Source organism: Podarcis gaigeae, assembly GCF_964106915.1.
Source record: "Podarcis gaigeae genome assembly, chromosome: 16".
Taxonomy (NCBI): domain Eukaryota; kingdom Metazoa; phylum Chordata; class Lepidosauria; order Squamata; family Lacertidae; genus Podarcis; species Podarcis gaigeae.
This window is the reverse complement of record NC_139693.1, coordinates 17935685-17960728: the sequence shown is the minus strand read 5'-3', so window position 1 is coordinate 17960728 and position 25044 is coordinate 17935685. Positions and strand designations below refer to the sequence as shown.

Sequence of the window (25044 nt, the reverse complement as noted above, 5' to 3'; positions counted from 1 at the left end):
CCCACAAGTGAGAGCCCAGGGGTCTGAACACTCATCCCCCACCACCACTTTCTGAACACGGCCCAGGAGGAAGGAGCGGAACCACTGTATGACAGTGCCCCCGGCTCCCAGCCCCTCAAGACGGTCCAGAAGGATGTCATGGTCGATGGTATCAAACGCCGCTGAGAGATCCAGCAGAACTAGGAAACAGCTCTCACCTTTGTCCCTAGCCCGCCGGAGATCATCAACCAGTGCGACCAAGGCAGTTTCAGTCCCATGATGAGGCCTGAATCCCGACTGGAAGGGATCCAAATGGTCCGCTTCTTCCAGGCGTGCCTGGAGTTGTTCAGCAACCACTCGCTCAATCACCTTGCCCAAGAATGGAAGGTTTGAGACTGGGCAATAATTGGCCATCGTGGCCGCATCTAAAGATGTTTTTTTAAGAAGCGGTTCAATGACCGCCTCTTTCAGCGGGTCTGGGAAGGCTCCCTCACGGAGGGAAGCATTCACCACCCCACGAAGCCCATCGCCCAGTCCTTCCCGGCTAGCTTTTATAAGCCAGGATGGGCAAGGATCCAGGAGACAGGTGGTTGGCTTCACTCGTCCAAGCAGCCTGTCCACATCCTCGGAGGTAACAGATTGGAATTGATCCCACACAACTTGACCAGACAGGACTCTAGCACTCTCCCGCCCCGGCCCTGCTCCCACGGTGGAGTCTACTTCTTCCCGAATCTGAGCGATTTTATCTGCAAAAAAATTTGCAAAATCATTGCAGGAGAACATGTGGCCCGTACGGGGCCCCGATGTTACAGGTGGTTCCGCTAAATTGTGAACCACCTGAAAGAGTCTCCTGCTGCTGTTTTCTGCAGATGCAATAGAGGCGGTGAAGAAAGTCTTCTTCGCCGTCGCTATCGCCACTTGGTAGGCTCGACGTTGAGCTCTAACCTGTGTCCGGTCAGATTCGGAATGAGTTATCCGCCACTGGCGCTCTAGCCGTCTCAACGATTGTTTCATTGCCCTCAGATCCGTGGAAAACCACGGGGCTCTCCGGGCTCCATGCAATCGGAGAGGGCGCTTCGGAGCCAAACAGTCAATAGCCCTGGTTAACTCCACATCCCTCATGATTCAGAGAGCCCAGGTTCTCATGGATGGCACATTCATGCCAGTGTTGATTTCCTGCCAACAGCAGTATCACTGCACTTGCCAGGACATTGTGGTGACAAAAGAGGTAATAAATAGTAATAAAATAATAATAATAATAATAATAATAATAATAATAATAATAATAATTTATTATTTATACCCCGGCCATCTGGCTGGGTTTCCCCAGCTACTCTGGGTGGCTTCCAACAAAGTATTAAAATACAGTGGTCTGTTAAACATTAAAAGCTTCCCTAAACAGGGCTGCCTTCAGATGTCTTGTAAGTCTGGTAGTTGTTCTTCTCTTTGACATGTGATGGGAGGGTGTTCCACAGGGCGGGTACCACTACTGAGAAGGCCATCTGCCTGGTTCCCTGTGACTTAGCTTTTCGCAGTGAGGGTATTGCCAGAAGGCCCTTGGTGCTGGACCTCAGTGTCCGGGCAGAACGATGGGGTTGGAGATGCTCCTTCAAGTATTCTGGATCGAGGCCATTTAGGGCTTTAAAGGTCAGCACCAACGCTTTGAATTGTGCTCGGAAACGTACTGGGAGCCAATATAGATCTTTCAAGACCGGTGTTATGTGGTCTCGGCGGCCGCTCCCAGTCACCAGTCTAGCTGCTGCATTCTGGATTAGTTGTAGTTTCCGGGTCACCTTCAAATATAGCCCCACATAGAGAGCACTGCAGTAATCCAAGCGAGATATAACTAGAGCATGCACCACTCTGGTGCAGATAGGGTCTCAGCCTGTGTACCAGATGGAGCTGGTAAACAGCTGCCCTGGACACAGAATTGACCTTCACCTCCATGGGCAGCTGTGAGTCCAAAATGACTCCCAGGCTGCTCACCTAGTCCTTCAGGGGAACAATTACCCCATTCAGGACCAGGGCATCCTCCACACCTGCCCGCCTCCTGTCCCCCCAAAACAGTACTTCTGTCTTGTCAGGATTCAGCCTCAATCTGTTAGCTGCCATCCATCCTCCAACCACCTCCAGACACTCACACAGGACCTTCACCACCTTCACTGGTTCTGATTTAAAAGAGAGGTAGAGCTGGATATCATCCGCATATTGATGAACACCCAACCCAAACCCCCTGATGTTCTCTCCCAGCGGCTGCATGTAGATGTGGAAAAGCATGGGGGAGAGGACAGAACCCTAAGGCACCCCACAAGTGAGAGCCCAGGGGTCTGAACACTCATCTGCCGCAACCACTTTCTGAACACGGCCCAGGAGGAAGGAGCAGAACCACTGTATGACAGTGCCCCCAGCTCCCAGCCCCTCTAGACTGTCCAGAAAGATTTTATGGTCGATGGTATCAAAAGCCGCTGAGAGATCCAGCAGAACTAGGAAACAGCTCTCACCTTTGTTCCTAGCCTGCCAGAGATCATCGACCAGCGTGACCAAGGCAGTTTCAGTCCCATGATGAGGCCTGAATCCTGACTGGAAGGGATCCAAAATGTTCCACTTCTTGCTGGCGTGCCTGGAGTTGTTCAGCAACCACTCACTCAATCACCTTGCCCAAGAATGGAAGATTTGAAACTGGGCGATAGTTGGCCATATTGGCTGGGTCTAGAGATGTTTTTTTTAAGAAGCAGTTTAATGACCCCCTCTTTCAGCAGATCTGGGAAGGCTCCTTCACAGAGAGAAGCATACACACACACACACACACACACACACCCCGCAAAGCCTATCACCCAGCCCTTCCCGGCTAGCTTTTATAAGCCAGGATGGGCAAGGATCAAGGAGACAGGTGGTTGGTTTCTTCTCTCGTCCAAACAGCCTGTTCACATCTTCGGAGGTAACAGATTGGAATTGATCCCATGCAACTTGACTAGACAGGACACTAGCACTCTCCCGCCCCAGCCCTGCTCCCATGGTGGAGTCTACCTCTTCCTGAATCTGAGCGACTTTATCTGCAAAAAACTTTGCAAAAGCATTGCAGGAGATCATGTGGCCTGTAATGGGCCCTGATGGAGCAGGTGGTTCTGCTAAATTGCGAACCACCTGAAAGAGTATCCTGCTGCTGTTTTCTTTCTCCATGCAATAGAGGTGGTGAATAAAGTCTTCTTTGCCGTCACTATCGCCACTTGGTAGGCTCAACATTGAGCTCTAACCCGTGTCCGGTCAGCTTCAGAATGAATTATCCGCCACCAGCACGCTAGCCATCTCAGCGATTGTTTCATTGCCCTCAGATCCATGGAAAACCACAGGGCTGTCCGGGCTCCATGCTTCAGAGCCAAACAGTCAATAGCCCTGGTTAACTCCACATTCCAGCGGGCCACCAGGGAATCAGCTGAAAGGCCATCAACGTGGGACAAAGCATCCCCTACCAGTCTTTGGAAACCATTTGGATCCATTAAGTGGCGGGGGAGGACCATCTGAATCGGTCCCACCTCCCTGCTGAGGGGAAGGGTCGCGGAGAAGTCCAGTTGCACAAGGAAGTGATCTGACCATGACACTTCTTTAGTTTCACTTTTACTTAGTGTCAGATCACCAACTTCCATAGAGGTGAACACCAGGTCTAAGGCATGTCTGCAGCTATGAGTTGGGCCAGACTTATTCAGGGACAGCCCCATGGAGGCCATGCTTTCCACGAAGACCCGAGCGGCCCCTTGTAAGGTCGTGTCAGCGTGGATGTTAAAATCCCCTAAGACAACCAAACTAGGTGTCTCCAGAAGAACATCCGCCACGACCTGAAGCAGCTCGGACAGGGAATCCTTGGTGCAGCGGGGTGGTCAGTACACCAAAAGGAATTCTGTACTGCCCCTATTGCCCAGCTTCCAGAACATGCACTCAGAAAACTGGGTCTTCCCAGTAGGATGCCTGATGCAAGCTAATGACTTCCTAAAAATCACTGCAACCCCCCCTCCCCGCCCACATGACCTGGGTTGCTGTGCGTAAGAGAAACCTGGTGGGCAAGCAGCAGCAAGGACAGGCCCATCTGCTTCCTCCAACCAGGTCTCTGTCACACATGCCAGGTCAAATCCTCCATCCACAATCATGTCGTGGATGGCAGTGGTCTTATGAATCATTGACCTGGCATTGCACAGCAGCACCTTCAGGTCATGTGGGTATCCCTTGCTGATTCCAGTATTCATCCGGACAAGACCAGACCCGGAGGCAGGGATAGTCCTCAAATAACGACTAAACCTGCCTCCTCGGTAATGACATGATCTGGTCTTAGCGTAATTCCTCCTAACAGTGATCACTGAGATTGGTTGTCCCAGTGCATCCCCCTCCCCACATGGAACGTATCAATGACAGATGGACATCTATCTCCCTGATACTTTCATTTTAAGCTGCAAGTATTATTTTCTCCAGGACGATGGGCTGTTGTTCAAGAAGTGGCTAGAGGTCAATGGAGTGACATGGTATCATGTTCAAGATGGTGTCCATGGAATAATGGCCATGGCTGGTTGGTGGGCAATTGAATTTCCGAGCACAAATAAATGTTTGCAGCATGTAACACAGTTCTTATAAGATTTATAGAAATGAATGACAATCTTTGTCTTCCAACAACAGTCTTCCCCTTTGGTCCCTGCTCTTCAGCCATACAGTAAAAATAAAAACATGGATCCAAAATCTGACCTAATATAATTTACTAAAAACATTTGTTAGTACATAAGCAAAGCCCTGCTGGAACAGGCTATTGGCCCACCTCATCCAGCATCCTATTCTCACAGTGACCAAGGAGAGGCCTCTTGAAATGCCTGTAAGCAGTACCTGGATGCAATAAAACTCTTCCCACTTGTTATTGCTAGCAACCGGTGTTCAGAGGCATACAGCTTGCAATAGTTGCGAGAGAACAGCCTCCTCCAGGAATTTGCCTAATCCTCTTCTAAAACCATCCAACTGGGAACTGGGTCATCAAGTTAGCTCCTTCCAACTGCCGCTCCACAATGTATTATTAATATTAATTATTTAGCAATAGGGCAGGATCTCCTGTGCAATAAGATAAAACGGGTAATAAGAACTCAGTTAATTACACCAACATTAGACGGGATTATAGTGAAACTCAAGGGTGGGGATATAAAATACTCCCCACCTTCAATAATACTCCCTGTCTAACAGCTCCTTTGTTTTACAGAGAGGGATTGAGAAATGCAAGAAAATAGCAAAATAGCTGGAAGGTGTGTGTGCCTAGAAGCGTGTGCCCTCTCCTGTGTTGCTGTTTTTGCTTTTTTTTGTAACACCCCTCCCCAAAAAAAATCCCCATCAGCATCAATAACCTCCCTCTTTTTTGAGAGTCTCCTAATTCTATAAGGAGGGATGTAAAAAAACCCTGAAATCGCAAAGTGTCTTCTGTGTTTTTCTTTTCTTCCACCCTAACATCCCTCCCTCCTCTTCTTTGCTACCCCCCCCCCCGCACCAATCCCCCTTCTCCTTAACAGTCACCCAGCTTTATGGGGAAGGGAGAATGTCTGCAGGTGTGTCCTGTGCTGTGCGCTTCATGCTTTCTTTCCCACCCCCCAATAGCAAAATATTTCTGCTTCTGTTCTTAATCTTGTTTTGCCCTCTTCACCCCAGTGTGAACTCTAATTTCGGGAAAGGCAGGCTGGGGCTGTCTTGTTGAGTGTGTCAGCTTTGCCCCACAGGGCAGTGGTGTTGCTTGAGTTCCCACTGGATTGAAAGCGGCTTCTGCAGGAGAACTTCCTGCTTTGTTGTGCCTTGTGTGTTTAGTGCAGAGCTTTCCAAACTTTTCATGTTGGCGACACACTTTTTAGGGATGCATCATTTCATGCCCAGGTACTGTAATTCAGTTTTACTAGCAAACCAGAGGTTAAACTCATCCCTTTCCGGCCCTGGGAGAAGCAAGGGGGGCATTCACGTGACATACCTACATACTGTAGCCAACACACTAACATGTCATGACACGCGGTTTGGAAAGCTCTGATTGAGTGCTATTGTATGTTATCACAATGATATCCCATCTTTTCTACAGGGAGCTCAAGGTGGTTACGTGGTTCTTTCCCCTCCACCTCTATTTGCACAACCACCCTGTGAGGTAGGCCAGGCTGAGAGGCAGTGACTGGCCTGAAAGATCACGACCAGTGAGCTTCATAGCTTAGTGGAGGATTTGAAGCCCTTAAATTGTGCTAGCCCCCCGGTTGGTTTGAACATTATTCCTTTACTTCAGTTTTCCCAACTCTTCAAAACAGAGCAACCAGAGCTCTTTGCTCTTTTGCAAAGCCACATATTTAGACAGAGATGGAGGCATCTGCAAGAGATTTAATTTACTCCATAGCCCATACTTGGGTAATATTAGTAGCAACCCCATTGTTTCAGACATCTTTGATGTGTGTTTCGTAACATGCATTCCAGCCAGGTGTTTGGTAACAAATTTGGGCTTATGCAATTTTTTTATGGGCACATGAGATACATGTATATGGAAAGGAGATTACTTGTGTGAAGTGACACTAGTGTAGCAGGATGTATTATTACAAAAAAAAAGAAGATTTGAAAATGATATGGTCCAGGGCATCATAATTCCACAAACGCCCGCAGAATCTCACCCAATGTGCACTTGCTTCTATGAAGGCACACAATAGCAATCACACTTTGTGTTTTGTTCCCCTTGCTGGTCTAAACTGGTGAGTCAGTTTTTTTCTGTATGGGCAATATGCCATCCTCTCTTGTAGCAAGCCTTCACACTTGTGCCTTTCAAGTCCTTCCATCATGTGTCTATCTAGAGCCATAGATGCGGCCCCTTAAAGAAATCCAATTAGTGGTTTATCCATGAAGCACAGTTGCATTACAGATTCAGTAATGCAAGTTCTGGAGGGTTTGTGATGTGTTGATATGTAATTTTGATCATCTCATTAAACACACAATACTTTATAAGAAATTTTGTGCACATATCTAGTAGTGAGCCGTGAGCCAGTTGGATCTGTGGTCTAACAAGGCACTTTCCAATGCGACTAAACTGGTGTTATCAGAGCACCAATGATTTTGAGGGACCCAATTAATCCTGGGGTGGCCTTCATGCCTTGTGCGTGAACTTCCCACAAGCACTCGGCCAGCCAGCGCTGAGAACAGGATGCTGGACTAGGTGGTTCCACTTTGCCTGGGCCCGGAAGAGCACTTATGTTCCTCAGAAAAGCGGTGTGCCACAGTTTACGAATGGTGGTTTGGACCTGAAGAGCATCAAGACCCTTCTAAAGCTCCCATCGGACAGTCAATTCAGCAGCAAGACACACCTGTCACATCAGAGCACATATTATGGACTTGAACCTATTCCCCCATCCTTGCTGGCGGCGAGGCTCCAAACTTTGGCTGGCAAAGGGTCTGGCAGGAGTTGGTGCAGCCCTGGAAAGAAAAGAGAAGAAGCGAGTTCCAAAACTTCTCTGTGGACCACCACAGCAGGGGTCCTCAAGGGAAGGGAAGGGCCATAGCTCAGTGGTAGAGTCTCTGCCTTGCATACAGAAGGTAACAGGTTCAATCCTTGTCATCTCCAGGAAAACTAGGATAGGAGAGGCTCTTGCCTGAAACCCTGGACAGCCACTGCTGCCAGTTAGTGCAACTTCAATCCATGCTGCTTTTTTAAAAAATGGGTTTGGTAGAGCCAATTTTTGCCACATGACTCAAATTGATTCATAAATAAATAAATTGGTATGTATTTCACCAATCCCAAAGTTTGAGAGCCAGTAACCCAAATATTGTAAAGGTGGTTGTAAACAACCCCATTGAAATAGACAAGAGCGATTATGCAGACGTCGTTGCTGATTGCGAAGAGGCCCAGAAAATGTAAGTCCACCACTGAGGTGAGGTGGCCGCCTCTGTGGACAGGATCCACAGAGGCAGCAGATCCGACCTCCAAGGAATGCATCACCCGCTGCTGCTGCCACAGTGGCAGCAACTGCTGCAATGCACTCCTTGGAGGCTGGATCTGCCTTCTCCTTGGCAACCCCCCCCCCCATGCTATGCCACAGTGGCATCATGGCAAATAGGAGCCACTGCTGGTCTCCTCCCACCCTTGCTTCCAGTGGAGATCTTTATTCCCCCTTTGTTCCTGATGTAGAGCTTCACTCACCCCTTCTTCCATGGCTGGCGGAGGGAGGGAGGGGGGAGGCACCATTTTGTAGTTCGCCTTAGGTGCCAAAATGTGTTTGGCTGGTAAGGTGGGTCACTGGGTGGACAGTGCCTTGGGCTTCAGCCCTGTACATGAGAAGAAGCGTCTCCATCCCAGTCGTTCAGCCCAGACACTCAGGCCCAGCTCTGAGGGCCTTCTGGCGGTTCCCTCATTGTGAGAAGTGAGATTATAGGAAACAAGCAGAGGGACTTATTGGTAGTGGCGCCCACCCTGTGGAATGCCCTCCTATGAGATGTCAAGGAAATAAACAACTATCTGACTTTTAAAAGACATCTGAAGCAGCCCTGCACAGGGAAGTTTTTTACTGTGATTTTATAATTTGTTGGAAGCCGCCAAGCGTTTCTGGGGCAACCCGGCCAGATGGGCAGCATATAAATAAATAAATTATTATCCTTATTATACATTCTGTGAACTGACCTACCTCTCTAAGACCCTTGCTCTCAGTTGACCAGACTCGCACTCGTGGGGGCCTGCTGGGTGTGACATAAAAACAGCAGAATAAACCAGAGTTTAGGGCAGTGTTTCTCAAATGGACTGCGGAATGGCCTTGCCACAACCAAAGTACTGTGGCAAATATTCCAGCAATTTCCAAACCATATGTTTAAAGCGCTATGATGCCAATTTCAACAGCTGTGGCTTCCTGCAAAGAATTCTGGGAGCTGTACTTTGTTAAGGGTGCTGAGAGTTATTAAGAGGCCAACATTCCCCCTCACAGAGCTACAATTCCCAGAGTTCCCTGAGAATATCAGGTATGGGTGGTAACTCCACCCTTAGCAAACTACAGCTCCCAGGATTATTTGAGGGGAAGCCATGGCTGTTTAAAGTGGCATCCTAGTGCTTTAAAGGTATGGTGTGATATGGCCTATGGTAGTACATTGCAAGCTGGTTATGCCAAACTCTACCTCCACCACCATTTTGTGACTCGTGGTCTACAGTAATTCCCAGCCCTCTCTCAAGTGAGCCCTGGGGACAGAAGGTCTCAGAACCTTTGAATTGGGGGAAAGCCATGAGTGGCCATGCTGTTTGTCCTACTTAGAAATATTCATTTTGGAAAGGCAAGATTTTTCTGCAACAGGCCTCCTCAGTTTCTGACCCAAGCAAGCCATCTCCCAGCCATCCCGTCTACAGAACCACCTACTAACAGTAGCTCGGTCTTATCTGGATTGAGCTTCAGGACAGATGAAAGAAAGGCTTTCCTTCAAAATTTACCCCTCTTGGTTAAGGTTTGGCTCAGGGCTATTTTTTCTAGCAAAAGAGGTGCCAGATCTCACCATGAACACCTCCCTTTGTTCTCTGATAATGACAATGGCACCCACCTGAGAGGTGCCAGAACTGAGTTCCGGCGAGTTCCGGCTGAAAAAAGCCCTGGTTTTGCCCCTTCTTATCAAGAGCCCTGTAGACACCACTGTACTTACTTAGTTGTGAATTGTGGGACTTCCTGTTCTGTAAGCAGCTGTGGCAGGAGGGATCCAGGTGCAGAAAAGCATTGAGATTGCTAGAAAAAGAATAAAGGATGTCACTGAGATCTGATTTCCAGATTCACAACTTAAAGTCTAAACTATGTCTTTTTTCTGTTTCCTCCTCTGTTTTTTTTTTAATTTTGCAAACGCACAACATTTGGAAGGGAGACTGTGGGTGGAAATGCTCATGGAAAAACAGGCCTTCTCCTTCCCCAAATCATTCTTACCTTGGGTTGACTCCACTTACTCAGAGCAGACTCAATGAAAATTGATGGGTCCAACTAACTTGTCCATTGAGCTCAATAGGTCTACTCTGAGTATGACTTAACACTCAGCCATGGTTTGGTGCAGAGTCAGGGTGATGGCGGATCAGATGAAGAGTAAGGGAATTGGTTGCTATTTATTTATTTATTGCAAAAAAGGTAAACAAATGTTCTAAACTATTAAAGGAAAAGATGTTTTGAACACCTTCCTTTTTCGAAATTAAGGGCACGTGCAGATATACCCAGTGTCAGCACCTTTTGGGGAGCAGCTATTGCTTCTGAGCTGACCTGTTAGCCTGTGTCTGATTGCGACAGGCAGAAGTCCCCATGGGCTGCTTGGTGTCTTCAGTGCTACTGCTGACAAACATGGCACGTCCGTTCGGAATTCCAGGAGTGGAGATCCTGTCTCCATGTGTTGCAGCAACCAACACTACAGGAAGATAAAGCGTTGAGAGGCAAAGTGGTTGAGAGGCAAAGCTGCCGATGCATCACCAATGTTATGGTGCCCATGAAAGGTCTCAGTAAATACCCCCTCAAAACACAATGCATGTAGGACTGTTTTCTCTTCCTGCTCAGTTCCTGTTTGCGTTGACTCAGACTATCCCATGTTGAACAAGCTCCCTTTAAACATACCCTCATTTCATTGGAAGCCAGGACCTCCCATTTGATCTGAACAGAGGGTATGTGCAAAGAGCTGCTCTCTGTGAGCACATGTAGCATGGCTAATGCGGGTGCCTTTTCCCATTGATGGGGAGGCTGATGGGGGGGACATACCCACACTATTTTTTGATGCTGTCTCTCTTTCTGCTCTTTTAGATGTGACAGTAATTTTGCGTTTTGCCACACCACCACTGCAGACATTTTGTGACAGCACTTGCTCAAAATTCCACTGTCCTCAAAAGGTTGACGACCTGCAATCTACCTATTTCACCTCAACTGCAAGTTCACCATTTCACCACCAAATTTGGCTCTTGTCTTCACACATCACACTAAGTCAAGGTTTGCGCTAACCACAGTTTGAGCTTCCATCTTCACCACAGGTCAACCATGGTTAAGAGCTCCTCAGCATAACCATCTCGAGCTGCAGTTACCTCTGCAGGTTGAGGAAGACCCAAAACTATAAGTTTGTCAGTCCCAGACAGATCTACACTATACATTTAAAGCACATCCAATGCACATTTAAAGCACGTGATGTCCCCCAAAGAACCCTGGGAACTGTAGTTTGCCCTTCACAGAGCTACGGCTCCCAGCACCCTCAACAAAGTACATTTCCCATGATTATTTGAGGGAGGTTGTGTGCTTTAAATGTGCATCTGATGTGCTTTAGATTGTGTGGTGTGGATCTGCATCACACCAAACCACGGTTGGCACAAACCTTGGTTGGCAAGACTCACATAGCAAGTCATGGTTTCTTATTCATAACCATGGTTTGGCCTGATGTCTGACTTGAGCCTCCATCTCTGTACTAGGGGGAAAATGGCACCATGCAGAGAAGACTGCAGGACCAGAAGTAGAGAGGGGGTTACCTGATGCTCCATGGGCAGCCTGCTGTGGTTTCAGATGGCTGCTATGAGGGACTACCATTTCCCCCCACTGAGAAGATCTCTGGTTCCATGGGGCCAGTGCAGACTGCTCTTCTATGGGCTGCGCCTGGTGGCATTGTTGTGTGACAGAGCTGCAAAGAGTCATGAAACAGAGGTGTGATATTCAGACAATACAAATGTTTATTTTGAGCCTTTGATGGTGCCTGTGTGTGGCCATGTTCTTTTAATCTGGGGGTTGTAAGCTCAGGATTTCCTAAAGATCAGCTGTGACCAAACAGTGTTCATGTGTTATTTCTAATAATAATATTTGGAATGTATTTTTGATTGACTTTGAGATAATATACATTAAATGAAAAAGATAAACACCACATAATGAGAAAATGTTAAACATCCTCCCTTCTCTCGCCAGAAACCAGGAAAGTATTCTTGTCCATACTCTATTTGAAGATCTTCAGTCATGCTCATTTACTTGCCTATTATTGTTTTCCCTTCTACAGGGAGCTTGAACATCATATCACCCTAGTCTATGTCACATAAAGGAACGTAGTTTTAACAAAGGGAAAGCTATCAGGAAGTGCTGAAGCAATTGGCATGAGACTCGACCACACTCCCACTTGTCCTGTGCTTTCTAGGCATGGATCAAGCACTTTTTAATTAATTAATTTTAATTTATTAAATTTGTATACAGCCCTTCACCCGCAGATCTCAGGGTGGTTTACAACATAAAAATACCAGAGGAAAACACAAAAAACATAATGGAAACAAGAACATAGGGAATAAAAGCGAACCTTGAGGAACACCACACCAAAGGCTCCATGGGGCCAAAGAACAGTCCCCAAGAAGCATCCTCTGGAAATCTCTCTCCAAGGAGTACTGGAACCACTGCAAAGCAGTGCCACTCCCCCCTCAACTCAGACAGACTTTGCCCCATCACTTCCCCTCGGACAACCTGCTCTTTGGCGCTAAATTGGAACCAATGGCAGTCTGCGGAAAACTCAATTCAGTGCTAAACCATGGCGTTCCCAGGGCAGTACTGGTGGGGCAAATGGATGTGTGAATAAACCCATGGCGTTCTCCATTCTGGACATGTTAATATGTGTAAAAATGGCCACCTAGTGGCATAGAAAGTGTCTGTTTCTTTCCCCTCTTCAGTACTGCTACCTCGTGGGCTGTTCTCCATACATTTATAAATCATAAATCTGATCCTATTATCTTGTAAATTTTGCCAAGTTATTCAGTCCACTTATTATTTCAGTGATTTATATTCTCTCTCATCTCTGGAAATCAGTCTAGGGAGAGAGAAACAGTAAGGAGACGAGAACTTGGATAGAGACACCATAACATGCACATTTCCCTTACTTACGATTCGCTGGCGTGGCACAGCATGGGAGGAAGGCTCTCATTCTTACGATGCGGCAACATAGCAAATCGAACCTGGCTTGAGGTCTGTGATGTAGGAAGCTGTTTCTGAGCAGAGAGAGAAAAGGTCATAGCTAGAGTCCTAATGGATAGTCTAGCCCAGGCTTCCCTAACTTCATACCCACCAGATGTTTTAGACATCATCCCATGCTGGTTAACCCAGATGGTAGTCAGAGTCCAACATCTTTGGAGGGCACCAGGTTGGGAGGAAGCTGATTTAGCCCAACCCCCTGGCTTAAAAAAATACTTCTACAAGTTTCAATTATTTTTCTCACTAGGAGGAAGTGAAACAGCCGAAGTATAGTTTTGCGCTGTTATTTCCTTCTTACCTGGCTGTTCTCCCTCTGTGTAACATGTTAGAAGATTCTAGCACAGCTGTTAAAACAGATGTGGACTGCTATAAACATGTGGGAGACTTTGGCCTGTATCTGGGTCCCATGTGATTTCCCCCCCCCAAAAAAAAAATTAACTTGCCTCAGAGAACCGACATGGTTTGCTCATCATGCTTGATGTTTATATTATGTTTCTGGACATGCTGTAAGCCGCCCAGAGTGGCTGGGGAAACCCAGCCAGAGGGATGGGGTATAAAATAATAATAATAACAACAACAACAACAACAACCACCACCACCACCACCACCACCACCACCTTTCCTCACCAGTAATTAATAATGTTTGTGAACATTCCGTGACTTTGCAAATGCTTGACCAATGGTGGGTAGGGCAGGGGCTCACATGTTTAATGCCAACAAAATGGCACAAGGTGGCAGGCAGGGCCCTCACCATGGAAGCAGATGGAAGAATCCCCCCACCATGGAAGAAATTGCTGTTCATAGACAGTTTGTTCTGGAGGGCATCTGTAAGTTTGTTCACAATTCGCTCCTGGGCTGTTCCTGAGACATCCTGGCATTAAAGAAAAGATATATGTAATAGGTTCAGTGAAGTTAGTGCGGATTCACAATTTTCTTTAGTTCATCAACTAACTAGCCAGTGTATTAGAGTTTTGGAGCCTTGGTGTAGGTTCACCGGTGGTTCTTTCCAGGTTTTTAAGATGAAAAGGCACGGTTTTCTCTAAAAGGGGTGAAAGCTTACAAGTTTATAACTGCTTGTTATTAGAAGCAAATACCACCTCAAGGATTTCCATCTGGTTCTCATGTCTACTGATCTTTGAAACGAAGTCAATAACAGGCAACAACCATTGTTCACCTCAGGCAAATTTGCATCAGACATAGGACACTCCCAGATGATCTGTGTATCATTTATCCTGATTTTCTTTGTGTAGAGGTTACAAGAAATTGCATCAACGCAAGTGATATTACGCACTTTCCAGCCAATTTCCCCAACACTTTCCTCATCACTGGATGAATCCCAAGCCAGAATTAAGATTGCCAGAAGAAATATCAACAACCTCAGATATGCAGATGACACAACCTTGAGGGCAGAAAGTGAGGAGGAATTAAAGAACCTTTTAATGAGGGTGAAAGAGGAAAGTGAAAATATGGTCTGAAGCTCAACATCAAAAAAACCAAGATCATGGCCACTGGGCCCATCACCTCCTGGCAAATAGAAGGGGAAGAAATGGAGGCAGTGAGAGATTTTACTTGCTTGGGCTCCATGATCAATGCAGATCGTGACAGCAGTCACAAAATTAAAAGACGCCTGCTCCTTGGGAGAAAGGTGTTGGCAAACCTAGACAGCTTCTTGTAAAGCAGAGACATCACCTTGCCAACAAAGGTCCGTATAGTTAAAGCTATGGTTTTCCCAGTAGTGATGTATGGAAGTGAGAGCTGGACCATAAAGAGAACTAATCGCCAAATAATTTATGCTTTTGAATTATGGTGTTGGAGGAGACACTTGAGAGTCCCATGGACTGCAAGAAGATCAAACCTATCCATTCTTAAGGAAATCAGCCCTGCATGCTCACTGGAAGGACAGATCCTGAAGCTGAGGCTCCAATACTTTGGCCACCTTATGAGAAGAGAAGACTCCCTGGAAAAGACCCTGATGTTGGGAAAGATTGAGGGCACAAGGAGAAGGGGGTGACAGAGGACGAGATGGTTGGACAGTGTTCTCGAAGCTACAAACATGAGTCTGATCAAACTGCGAGAGGCAGTGGAAGACAGGAGTGCCTGGCGTGCTCTGGTCCATGGGGTCACAAAGAGTCGGACACGACTAAACAACAACAAAAAGTCAACCATAATTGCACAACCTGAATTTACCAGTATGTGACTGAATCCCACCCAAAAAAAGAGCAATAGTCTGGAAATGCCATCAGTTAGTCCAAATTCCTAAATTCTGAATCCACATTGATCAAGTCCACTAAACAGCATGTCAGCAACAGGTTCATTTTGTATAATCAAAATACAGGCTGAATTTTAAACACAAAACCAGCTACTGCAACAAGCCTTACCTGGCATTTAGAGAGCAAGGTAAGTGCCTCTTTGTAATACAAAATGGCTTTGCCAGGGTCTCTCAGGTGAGCGTGTGATGCCCCAAGCCCTTCGTAAGCTTGCCATTGGCCTGGAAGGTCACCTGTGCAGAAAAGGAGGAGATGGGGTTGGAGGGAAACAGAGCAGGGTTCAGTCTGAAGAACAGACAAATGAGCCCCCTATTATTTATTTTGTTTTACTTATAAAAAATATTTTGATACTGCTCTTTGTAATATTTTGATACTGCTCTTTGTCTGTAGGGTTGGGGGAGAAATGTGAGTCAGTTCACATTTAAAGCAAATTATCATTTCCCAAAACAATATGCAAACCGAAACACAGCTAGCCTTTGAAATTCTTCCTTATCTGAATTTTGTGATGCAGCTCTCCTGCTAAACAAGTGGTTCCAAAAAAAATCCACGTTTTAAGGGAAAGCATAAAAATTGGGATATTTGTGACAATACTACGCACAAATGCAAGATTGCGCACAAAAATGAGTACATGTCAAAACTGCACATAGGTGTTTATTAAGAGAAATTTGCACCAAAATGCTGGTGAATTTTCATGAGGAGATATATATATATATATATATATATATATATCCATTGCAAATTGCTGAACAATGTGAAGGACTGAATTTAAGACTTGACAAATGAGAAACAAAGAAATGAAATTGGTGGATCCTTCTATCCCTTGTAGCCTGATTTTCAAACTTGAATGAGAGTAAGTGAACACATGGTTATCAAATGCCACAGTGGGAGGGCAAAAGTGTAATAGATATTGTTACTCCTCTTATGTATTGTGTTCCTAACCAGAGTTCTGCTGCCAGTCACGACATGTATCTTAAGTTTAAGAAACTATCAGAAGCCAGATTCCCTGTCAACAGCTCCCCCAGCTACTTCCAAGAAGAATGCAGCCTAGGGGCTTTGGCCCTTTAGGTTGGCCTTAGGTAAGGTAAACAGAAACACAAAAGTGAAAGGAAGTGCCCCATGGACAGAGGCACTTGTTATTGGCTGCCAGTTCATTGGTGGGCCCAATTCAGGGTGCTCACATTACTAATCAAAGTCCTAAATGACTTAGGCACCAAATATCTGAAGGACCGCCTCCTTCCCTACAGACCCTCCCAGGTATTAAGAGCAACAGAGAGGGTCCTCTTAGTAGTTCCATCACCCTGATAAGTTTAGGGGGTGGCCCCTGAAGAGGCCTTCTCTGCGGCAGCCTGTAAATTGTGGAACTCTCCACAGTTGCGTCTGGCCTCTTCACTATCCGGCCTCTTTATGCTGGCCTTTGACACCTGAGATGTGTGTCTTCAGGATGCTCCCTATTTTTCTGAATATATTATGTTTCAATTGTTTTTAATTCTGAATTTTAAATTGTTGTAACCTGCCCTGGGATTTGCTGCTGAAGGGTGGTGATAAATCTAATAATAATACATGAGTTTGGACCTGCCTTCACTGCTTTCTACAAAGCAGTTACAACCCCCTTTGGCCTTGGTGATGCAGGGTGGGAAAACACTTTCCCTGGATCTCTCTTCCTGTCTCCACACCTCGTTTCTCACCTGAGTCCTTGAAGGCTTGGAGCGCATGAAGGTAATGTTCCCCAGCAGCTTCGTGGTCATCCAGTTGGCTCAGCGCATAGGCCAAGTTGCCAAAACACTGTCCCTGAGCTCTCCTGTTTCCCAGGGCACCTGCACAAAAATATCCACAAACTGTGGGTTCCATGAAGCGTTCCACCTGTTGCTGAACAATTTTTTTGTTTTCACAGGCGCCACTCTTGAGCCTCACACAGGGAGATTGGGGAGGGGGAGCAAGTGTTCCCTTTCACTTGACATCTGGGCCAGGAAAAAGCTTTACCTGGTAGGTTTTTGCCTGTCAATCTGTTGTAAAATGCACAGGAGGTGGTAATGTTCAATGCAAGATGTGTAGTTAGGCAGCTAATAAAAGGATTGCTGAACAGGGACTGAATTCTGAGGTAAAGCCATTTTTGTTTTCAAAAGAACTGCCGTGTTTTCTGACATCACCATCATATTAAGTTCCACCAGTGTACATAGGGCCTTAAAGAGATTTGTTGGCAAAAATCAACGAATCCCTGCTTCAAAGGAGCTTACGATCTAAAACAGACAACTGGGAAAACAGCAGCAGTAGTGAGAAGGATATCTACTTGAAAAATAATAATGCTGCAAATATGAGGGGACAGCGCTCACCAACCTGGTGCTCTCCATATGTTTTGGACTACAACTCCCATAAGCTGCAGTCAGCAAAGTCATGCTGACTGGGCTAATGGGAGTTGTAGTCCAAAATGCCCATGCTGGCTAGGGCTGATAGGAGTTGTAGACAGAAACATCTGGTGGGCACCAGGTTGGCAAAGGCTGGTGAACAGATATATTTCTCTTCTTTTTACTTATGCTATCTTTTATTCACTCCCTACTTGCCCAAGAGATTAAAAGTTGGCTCACGTCCTTCTAGAATTCAGAGCCTCCTTGTTTTTGTAGTGCTGTTTTGTTGCTTTCAGTAAACAGATCTCCCCACTGAGGATAGCATTCCATGCATTTGATGCCCAAAGTTCATGGTGCAATAAATCTTTACTGATTACAAGGCTCTTTAAAAAACATTAAGTGTTACTTTATCTCAGATTTCACCACTATACCCCTTTTTGTCTCTTGTTTTCTACATCACTTTGTGTGCTTCTTGTCAGACAAGCGACCTGGGCCAGTTTGGTGTCCTCTACAGCAACTTACTGTGTAGTGAGGCGGCCCTCCGGTGAAACCCCAGAGCCTTCCGGAAGTTCCCAAGGGTGTTATGGGCAGCCCCAAGGTTCTGAAGGACGACTGCTTCTTCACAACGGCCGTCAGCATCAGTTTGGCAGAGTGGAAGAGCTCTCTCAAAGCTTTCCGCTGCCAAGGAGAAGATCTTGAGCTGGGAGAAGCAGAGCCCAATGTCATTATAGAGTTTTCCTGGGGTGGGGAGAGAGGGAGGGAGAGAGAGGAAAAACAGTATACATTGATAAATATATGAATCAATTCAATATTAAAATAGTTTTATAGGTTTGGGGGGTTCCGTCTGAATGATGCCAGTGGGTCCCTTTCAAAAAGTGATCCTGTATCTGTGAGGGCAGACCTGGTGAACAGGTCCAACTAATTCCTTTGTTAAGGTAATGGCCCTCGCTGGTCAGTTAAGTGTCATGATTTACATGTCCAAAGACATGTTGTCATAGAGACAAATGGGTGGGCCTCTTCCCACCTCACCTGATTCCTAGGTAATACATTAAGGTTGCCATGTCAGGAGCATCTCAGCCCCAGATATTTCAGGGCCCAAACCTGAGACCTAGGGGAGGTTCCTGGTGAGGTCACAGAGGCTAACCTTGGAGATGCAGGTTAATTGGTAGAGAGGGAGTGGAGGAAGGCAGACCACTCAGAAGGTCTATACTATAATTTGCTGCCAGCTCCTGCCGTTCTGGAGCTTGCAATCTGCATGCATAGTCATTACACACACACAAGAGTGTATGGCACTCTTGACCACTTGCAGATTCAAAACCTTGACTCACCACCTGGAAGAGGCCAGGCAAACACAATCCTATTATTATTATTATTATTATTATTATTATTATTATTATTAAATTTGTATACCAGCCTTTAGCAGCAGGTCCCAGTGCAGTTACAATACAAGCGCAAATCACAATATAAAAACATAAAATACATAATAAAAACAACAACAACAACAACCCAATAATCCCCCGCTCCCCAACAAATTTTAAAAGGGCATTGGATGTCAATCGGCCACAAGCTTGGTTAAAAGAGGAACGTTTTTGCCTATGGTACACAGGCTTCATGTGGCTGACCCAAACTCTTCCTTTCAGGGTCCCTTAAGACATACCCAGCAGAGCTTTGTTTGAGAGACGCTCACACAGCAAGCGACACTCATTCAACACCTTGACGATGTCACTGGCGCCATACTCTCCGCTCTGAAGCATATAGTTGCCGGCTTTGCTGAGGGCCACTGCAGCGGCTTCTAGGCTCTCGACTTCCACGTAAGCCCGGCCGGCTTCCTGGAAGCACTGGGCGGCCCGCGAAGGGTCTTCCATGCCCAGGTAGCAGTAGCCCATCTTCATGTAGGTGCTGGCCTCGCTCCCAGCCTGGACCGAGTGGTAGTGATCCTGGGCCTTGCGGAAAGACTCCAAGGCCTTGGGGAAATCCCGCAGGCCTTCGTGGGCTGCCCCAACGTTGAAGAAAAGGTCCCCGAGATGCTCCCCGGCTTCCCCTTCCTCAGAGTGGGATTTGAGGAGGAACTCCAGGCCCTTCTCCGGCTTCCCGGCCTCCACGTAGGCTGCGCCCAGGTTGAAAGCGCACACCTTCCGGGCCTGAGCACTTGAGGTTTCCAAGGAGAGGGCAAAGGCCTTCTTGAAGCATGATAAGGCCTCTCCAACGGCACCAAGCTGCAGAGCCTGGTGGCCAGCTTTGGTGAGATCTTCAATCTTGGCTTCTTTCCTCAAGGGCACCTCGCCTTCCTTCTCAGGTTCCCTGGGTGCCTCTGCCTCTGCCTTTTCTTTCCATTTTTTCTTTTTCTTGTTGGGCACCTTAGAGCCCTGCCGTCCGCCTTCTTCTGGGCTGAGCTGTGCCTCCAGTACAGAGGATTCCTCCAGAGCCATCAGTGGTTGCTGCTGAGCTGGTGGGGGTCCATTTCTAGGGGAAACAGGAGCAAGAGAGAGCGTCTTGGGGAGGACATCCAATAAAGCAGAAACCTTGTCATCGTTTCATGTCGTTAACAGCACTTGCAATACACCACATGTTTCAAAATCAGCTCAGGAGGTTTAAAAAAAGAGAGAGAGGGTGCAAAGTGTCTTCCGGAGACCTGGACGGATGCAAAAACAAAGTGTAGGGAAAACGTGATGTGAGAAAGCAATGGGGAAGAAGGGAGAGGAGAGATAACAACAGGAAATTGAGTGAGTGTTGGCTTCAGCTGTTGAATTTATTCCTGTTTTGCAGCCGTGAAAGAAAGAAACAGGAGCCCCTGTGCAAGAAGAAGAAGAAGAAGAAAAGTTGGTAACTAATTTACTTAAACACATGCCTACAATAATAATAAAGGTCTATGACTCACCGAGATGAAAGTCAGTAATATTTTTCTAGTGAACGCTGATGATCTGGGATAGGATTTGTGGAGCTACAGATCACTTTTGCAAATGCTGTCAAATGTCAGCATCACGCAGGAAAGTTCATTTGGTGAAATTTTCGAGGGTTTCTTATTTAAAAGATTTTTTTATGTGCAGGCTTTCTTCGTAGAGTACAACAAACATTTTTCAAGATCATGTACATATATATCTTTCAGATGTGCAATTTGATGGAGGCCTTTTGTAGGAAAATGTAAGAAATTGTCACCATGCCAATCTCCCAGTCCCTGCAGAGCAAACTCTGGCCTCCCTCCCTCCTTCCCATGATGGCTTGCGAGGATTCAAGTTTCTTTTCAGTATGCCTGAGACATGCTGACTCTCTCCATGACAACCAGCTCTAACAACTGAGGACCCACATCTCTCTCTCTCTTCCCAAGGTTACCTGTGATGGTATTTGCATGCAGCCAGTCTCCTGTTGCTTTTTAAAGACACAGGTACATTCTTATGAGATGCACAGACTTATGTGCCTGGCAGAAGCATGCAAGTGTAAACAGAGAATTAGCCAGACCCGGGGTGGGGTGGGTGGAAATCTAGCTATTCATTTTGGCGTGTTTATTTGGATTAAGCCTTGGTTCTTAAACCAGTGTCTTAGACCTTAAGAAGACATCTGAAGGCAGCACTGTATAGGGAAGCTTTTTAATGTGTAACATTATGTTTTTATATATGTTGGAATTCACCCAGAGTGGCTGGGGCAACCTGGTCAGATGGGTGGGGTACAAATAAATAATAATAATAATAATAATAATAATAATAATAATAATAATAATAATAATACCTCTTTGGTCACATCTCCTGCTGTATGATTTGGCTTCTTCTGTCTGAGGACCCAAATGCAGGGAATGCTACTTTAGCTCTTACATTTGGGATCTTGGGGACATCCAGGGTGCAGCCTGAGCTCTCCTGCCTCAGGTTGCGTAAGCAGAGAGCAGTGGTGGTGGCAGCCTATTACTGGCTTTTATTGACAGCATCCGCTCCCCCCCCTCTGTGTGTGTGTGTGTGGTGCTCTGCCTTGGTACCCCCAGGCGTGGGACTGAGGTCAGGTGTTTGTATTTTGGAGTCCCAGGAGGAGGAACTGGATAGCAATGTGCCCACATTTGCTCCCATCTAGACTTAGAAGGTAAACTTTTTGCAAAGCACCTCCTAACAAAAACTACCAGCAATCATGGGTGTAGCCAGGGGGAGCAGTTGCCCCCCTCTAAATCAAGTAACTAAATAAAAATACTCAACTAACTGACCAATTGAGTGGCAGATAGCTCTGCCCTCCCGCTAACAAAAGTCCTCCCCCCACCCCCGCAATACCAGCGCCCATACCAGCGATGCTCAAAAGATTTGACACGGTATTCTAGGAAAGGGGTTTTTGTGTGATTCATGTATGTTGTTGTTGTTTAGTCGTTTAGTCGTGTCCGACTCTTCGTGACCCCATGGACCAGAGAACGCCAGGCACTCCTGTCTTCCACTGCCTCCCGCAGTTTGGTCAAAAGTGATTCATGTAAGGTTTATGCAAATGTGATTTGTGCAAACCACAGACCAATCTGCGAAGTCCCTCCCAACGCTACAATTCTATGATTCTGTGAAATGAACGAGCCGCAGAGGGTCCCTAAATTTTTGATTAAAATGACCCAGCATAAGGTTGTTCATGCGGAGGGGACGGAAGAGCTGCGTTTGCGCAGGGATAGCAAAGAGGGCAGTCCCGGCTGTGGCGGCGAGCGCCTGAACCTGCAGCCGTGCCCTCAGAAACCTAGGCTAGAATGCACTGGGCATTTGTTCTAAGGAGGGTGTCGCTTCTCGATCTCGTGGCTGAGATCAAAGTGAAGTATCTGGGTTGTTTTTGTTTTTTTTACAGTTTAACATTTTGTTCACACCTGGAGAATATACCAGATATTAAAGATATTTTTGAAACTAGGAGATGGATTTGTGGCTTGCTCCACGCGCTGAACCGGGAATTGCAGTGTTTCCAGGTACAGTGCCATTTCTTAATTTTGGTTTAAAAACAGGTGAGTGAGTTTCCTGTTTTCACAAGTGTTATGCAGAGTTGTTCTTATTTTTAAAAAAAGTTGTGGGGTGAACGTAGGGATTAGATTGGTAATTGACACCTTTTCCTTTTTTCCCCTCGTGTTGGAATTTTAGCAAGCAGTCCCTCCTTTGCTTTCTTCTTTACAGATGCATATAAAGATAGGAGACTCTTGAGAGTCCCATGGACTGCAAGAAGATCAAACCTCTCCATACTGAAGGAAATCAACCCTGAGTGCTCACTGGAAGGACAGATTGTGAAGCTGAGGCTCCAATACTTTGGCCACCTCATGAGAAGAGAAGACTCCCTGGAGAAGACCCTGATGTTGGGAAAGATGGAGGGCACAAGGAGAAGGGGACGGCAGAGGACGAGATGGCTGGATAGTGTTTTCGAGGTTACCAGCATGAGTTTGACCAAACTGCGGAAGGCAGTGGAGGACAGAGGTGCCTGGCGTTCTCTGGTCCATGGGGTCACGAAGAGTCGGACACGACTAAACGACTAAACAACAACAACAACATAAAGATAGCGAGGACTGAAAATGGGGACTTCAGACCACGAAAGCTTATTCGACAATAAATTTACTAGCCTGATCTTCTTTCCCGTTTTTACTTCTTCTCAAGCAGGCCTGACTAGTTGGAGAACCTCTCTCTTTTAATCAGCCCATTTGAAAAGGAAAATGACACCAAGCACGATTATGCGCGCAAAAAGGAACTGAAAATACTGGAAGAAATACTCGTGACTGTAGCAAAAGGACGCTCATAAATCCGTTTGTCTCTGACAAACAAGCAACAAGAGTCTTGCTGCGCCTTAGGTGGCCCTCCGGATAGTTTGAGGACTGCAGCTCCCATCAGCCCCAGCCAGCATGCCCAATGGTTAGGGATGATGGGAGTTGCAGTCCAGCAGCTGTTGCAGCCCCGTAGCGGATTTCCCCGTCCCTGGTTTCTGGAAACTGGGGAGCTCGAACACGTTTTGCTCCTCCTCGCTTCCCGAGCTCTCCCTGCAAACCCCGCCCGGGAAGGCGTACAAAGCATCCCGCAATGCAACTGCTTTGGCTGGGCTCACCAAGGAAACTACAGGTCCCAGGATCCTCCGCGGCGGCCTCAGCTGGAAAGAGGACGAAGGGAGGCGGCGGGAGATTCAAACTTCCAGCGCGGAGCTTGCTTGGCTCCCCCAGAGGAAGCGGAGCCGCCGGAGATGGAGCAGACCCACCAGCGCGCGGGGGGCGGGCAGGCCCGACCCACCTGTGAGTTGCCCGTCGGGGTTGGGCTGGGCTGGGCTAGTGGGGGTCGGGCGTACAAGCCCAGAGAGTCGAAGGTGGGGGACCCGGGGAGGGAAATGTAGCACAGTTATCTGTTTATCTGACTGCATTTCAAATTATGTCGCTTTTTTCTTTTGCATCCCTGGTGAGTGATTTAGGTGCAATCCTATACACTCTTTGAAGTCATTATGAAATAATAACTATGATTCTATGAACTGAAGACAAGCAAACGAGATCCACAGTTCGACCACACCTTTGTGGGTGGGATCGACCGAAACGTGGCGAGCTTTCAATCTGCCCAGAGCTATTTATCGGATGAAATATTATATAAAATGGGGAGAGCAAGGGCGGGGGGAATTATTTAACCTGAAATCTCTATCTTGGACCTGAGCCCCTAAGTTTGACCTCATGGCTGCAACACTCTAATTAAAAAAGGTCTCCTTCAAAGTCTCCCTGTGACAGGGTGGCGGTGCAGTTGAAGTTAGTAAGGCTTTACTTCTGAGTACCGGTAAATGTGCCTGGGGGAGCCACAGGGATATGCCCCTGTTCCAGGTGCAACATATTCACTTACCATGTAATTCTATCCTGGCATATCTACTTGGAAGTAAGCTCTGTTTTTTCAATGGGACTTACTGCCAGTTTAGTGTGTGCAGCCATCTGCATCTCAAAATACTTTGCATTCTACCATTTGCAGATTTTTCTTCATTTCTCTTGGTATGTATCGTAACTTACAAAAGGTGAATGAGAATGGAAGTTTATTTTTATTGTAAAATCAGCCCTTAATAAAATTAAGCAGCTGTTAAAATCTGTTTAGCTTCCCATATTGAAATTTTGGGCTGTTGATTTTGACCCATGGACTCCTTGGTACCCCCACCACAAAATCTCTGTCTGTGGACCAGCAGAAAAGCAAATAACTTTGCTGTGTACTCAGAGGAATTAGTTGCTTACCTTAATTGGATTGACAAGCATAATTATCATAATAAATAATATGAAGCTACCTTATACTGAGTCAGACCAATGGTCCATCTAGCTAGTATTGTCTACCCTGACTGGCAGCAGTTCAGGCAGGGGTCTCTCTCTTTTCTTTTTGTGGGAGTGGGGGAGATACAGTGCATGGTTTGGCCACTGTAGGAAAGGATGCTGTACGAAATGGATGTTGGATGTGATCCTATCAGGCAATTCTTCCATTGATATTTATCCACTCTCACCCAACTGCCTATGAAGCAATGTTTTGTTAACTTTCCTCTTAAAGCAGCAGTGTGTGTGTGAAAGAGAGCGTAAGCACACAGACA

At 46.5% G+C, this 25044-nt stretch overlaps 2 protein-coding genes and 1 long non-coding RNA gene across 6 annotated transcripts in view; 2 read left to right on the top strand and 1 right to left on the bottom strand.

The window, feature by feature from the left end:
• LOC310834302 overlaps positions 1 to 20361 on the top strand; it is an 81080-nt gene extending 60719 nt beyond the window's left edge. The window contains exon 3 of the long non-coding RNA XR_014559167.1: positions 20302 to 20361. This is a non-coding gene — a long non-coding RNA (uncharacterized lncRNA). The remainder of the gene's footprint in view (positions 1 to 20301) is intronic.
• TTC24 (tetratricopeptide repeat domain 24) lies at positions 4587 to 24844 on the bottom strand. Of its 3 annotated transcripts, XM_083717233.1 has the most exons (13): positions 20414 to 21095; positions 19193 to 20326; positions 18058 to 18273; positions 16879 to 17007; positions 15305 to 15426; positions 13678 to 13797; positions 12840 to 12943; positions 11459 to 11607; positions 10221 to 10362; positions 9625 to 9704; positions 8631 to 8682; positions 7317 to 7425; positions 4587 to 5061 (listed from the first exon to the last, which is right to left on the bottom strand). In XM_083717233.1, exons 2-12 carry the CDS (start codon positions 19962 to 19964, stop codon positions 7320 to 7322), a joined length of 1992 nt encoding a protein of 663 aa, XP_083573359.1. In that variant the 5' UTR covers positions 19965 to 20326; positions 20414 to 21095; the 3' UTR covers positions 4587 to 5061; positions 7317 to 7319. The 3 variants fall into 3 exon arrangements, with proteins under 3 accessions (XP_083573359.1, XP_083573358.1, XP_083573357.1); XM_083717232.1 differs by lacking the exons at positions 4587 to 5061; positions 20414 to 21095 and adding an exon at positions 24751 to 24844 and having other exon boundaries at positions 6342 to 7425; positions 19193 to 19998; XM_083717231.1 differs by lacking the exon at positions 4587 to 5061 and having other exon boundaries at positions 6342 to 7425; positions 19193 to 19998.
• IQGAP3 (IQ motif containing GTPase activating protein 3) overlaps positions 21990 to 25044 on the top strand; it is a 49108-nt gene continuing 46053 nt past the window's right edge. The window contains exon 1 of one of the 2 annotated variants that reach the window (XM_083716823.1): positions 21990 to 22441. In XM_083716823.1, coding sequence (XP_083572949.1) covers positions 22390 to 22441 — 52 coding nt within the window. In that variant the 5' untranslated portion in view covers positions 21990 to 22389. Of the gene's footprint in view, positions 22442 to 23017; positions 23738 to 25044 lie in introns of those variants that run through there. The other variant, XM_083716822.1, reaches the window with a different exon arrangement.

What these genes read in the sequence shown, in the direction of transcription:
- TTC24 (XM_083717232.1), bottom strand. Translation starts at nt 19,964, where the DNA reads ATGGCTCTGGAGGAATCCTCTGTACTGGAGGCACAGCTCAGCCCAGAA. An exon ending in CTCAAACAAAGCTCTGCTGG is followed by an intron (nt 18,274 to 19,192) that starts GTATGTCTTAAG and finishes TCCCCACCCCAG; the next exon opens with GAAAACTCTATAATGACATT. An exon ending in GTCCCACAATTCACAACTAA is followed by an intron (nt 8,683 to 9,624) that starts GTAAGTACAGTG and finishes TGTCACACCCAG; the next exon opens with CAGGCCCCCACGAGTGCGAG.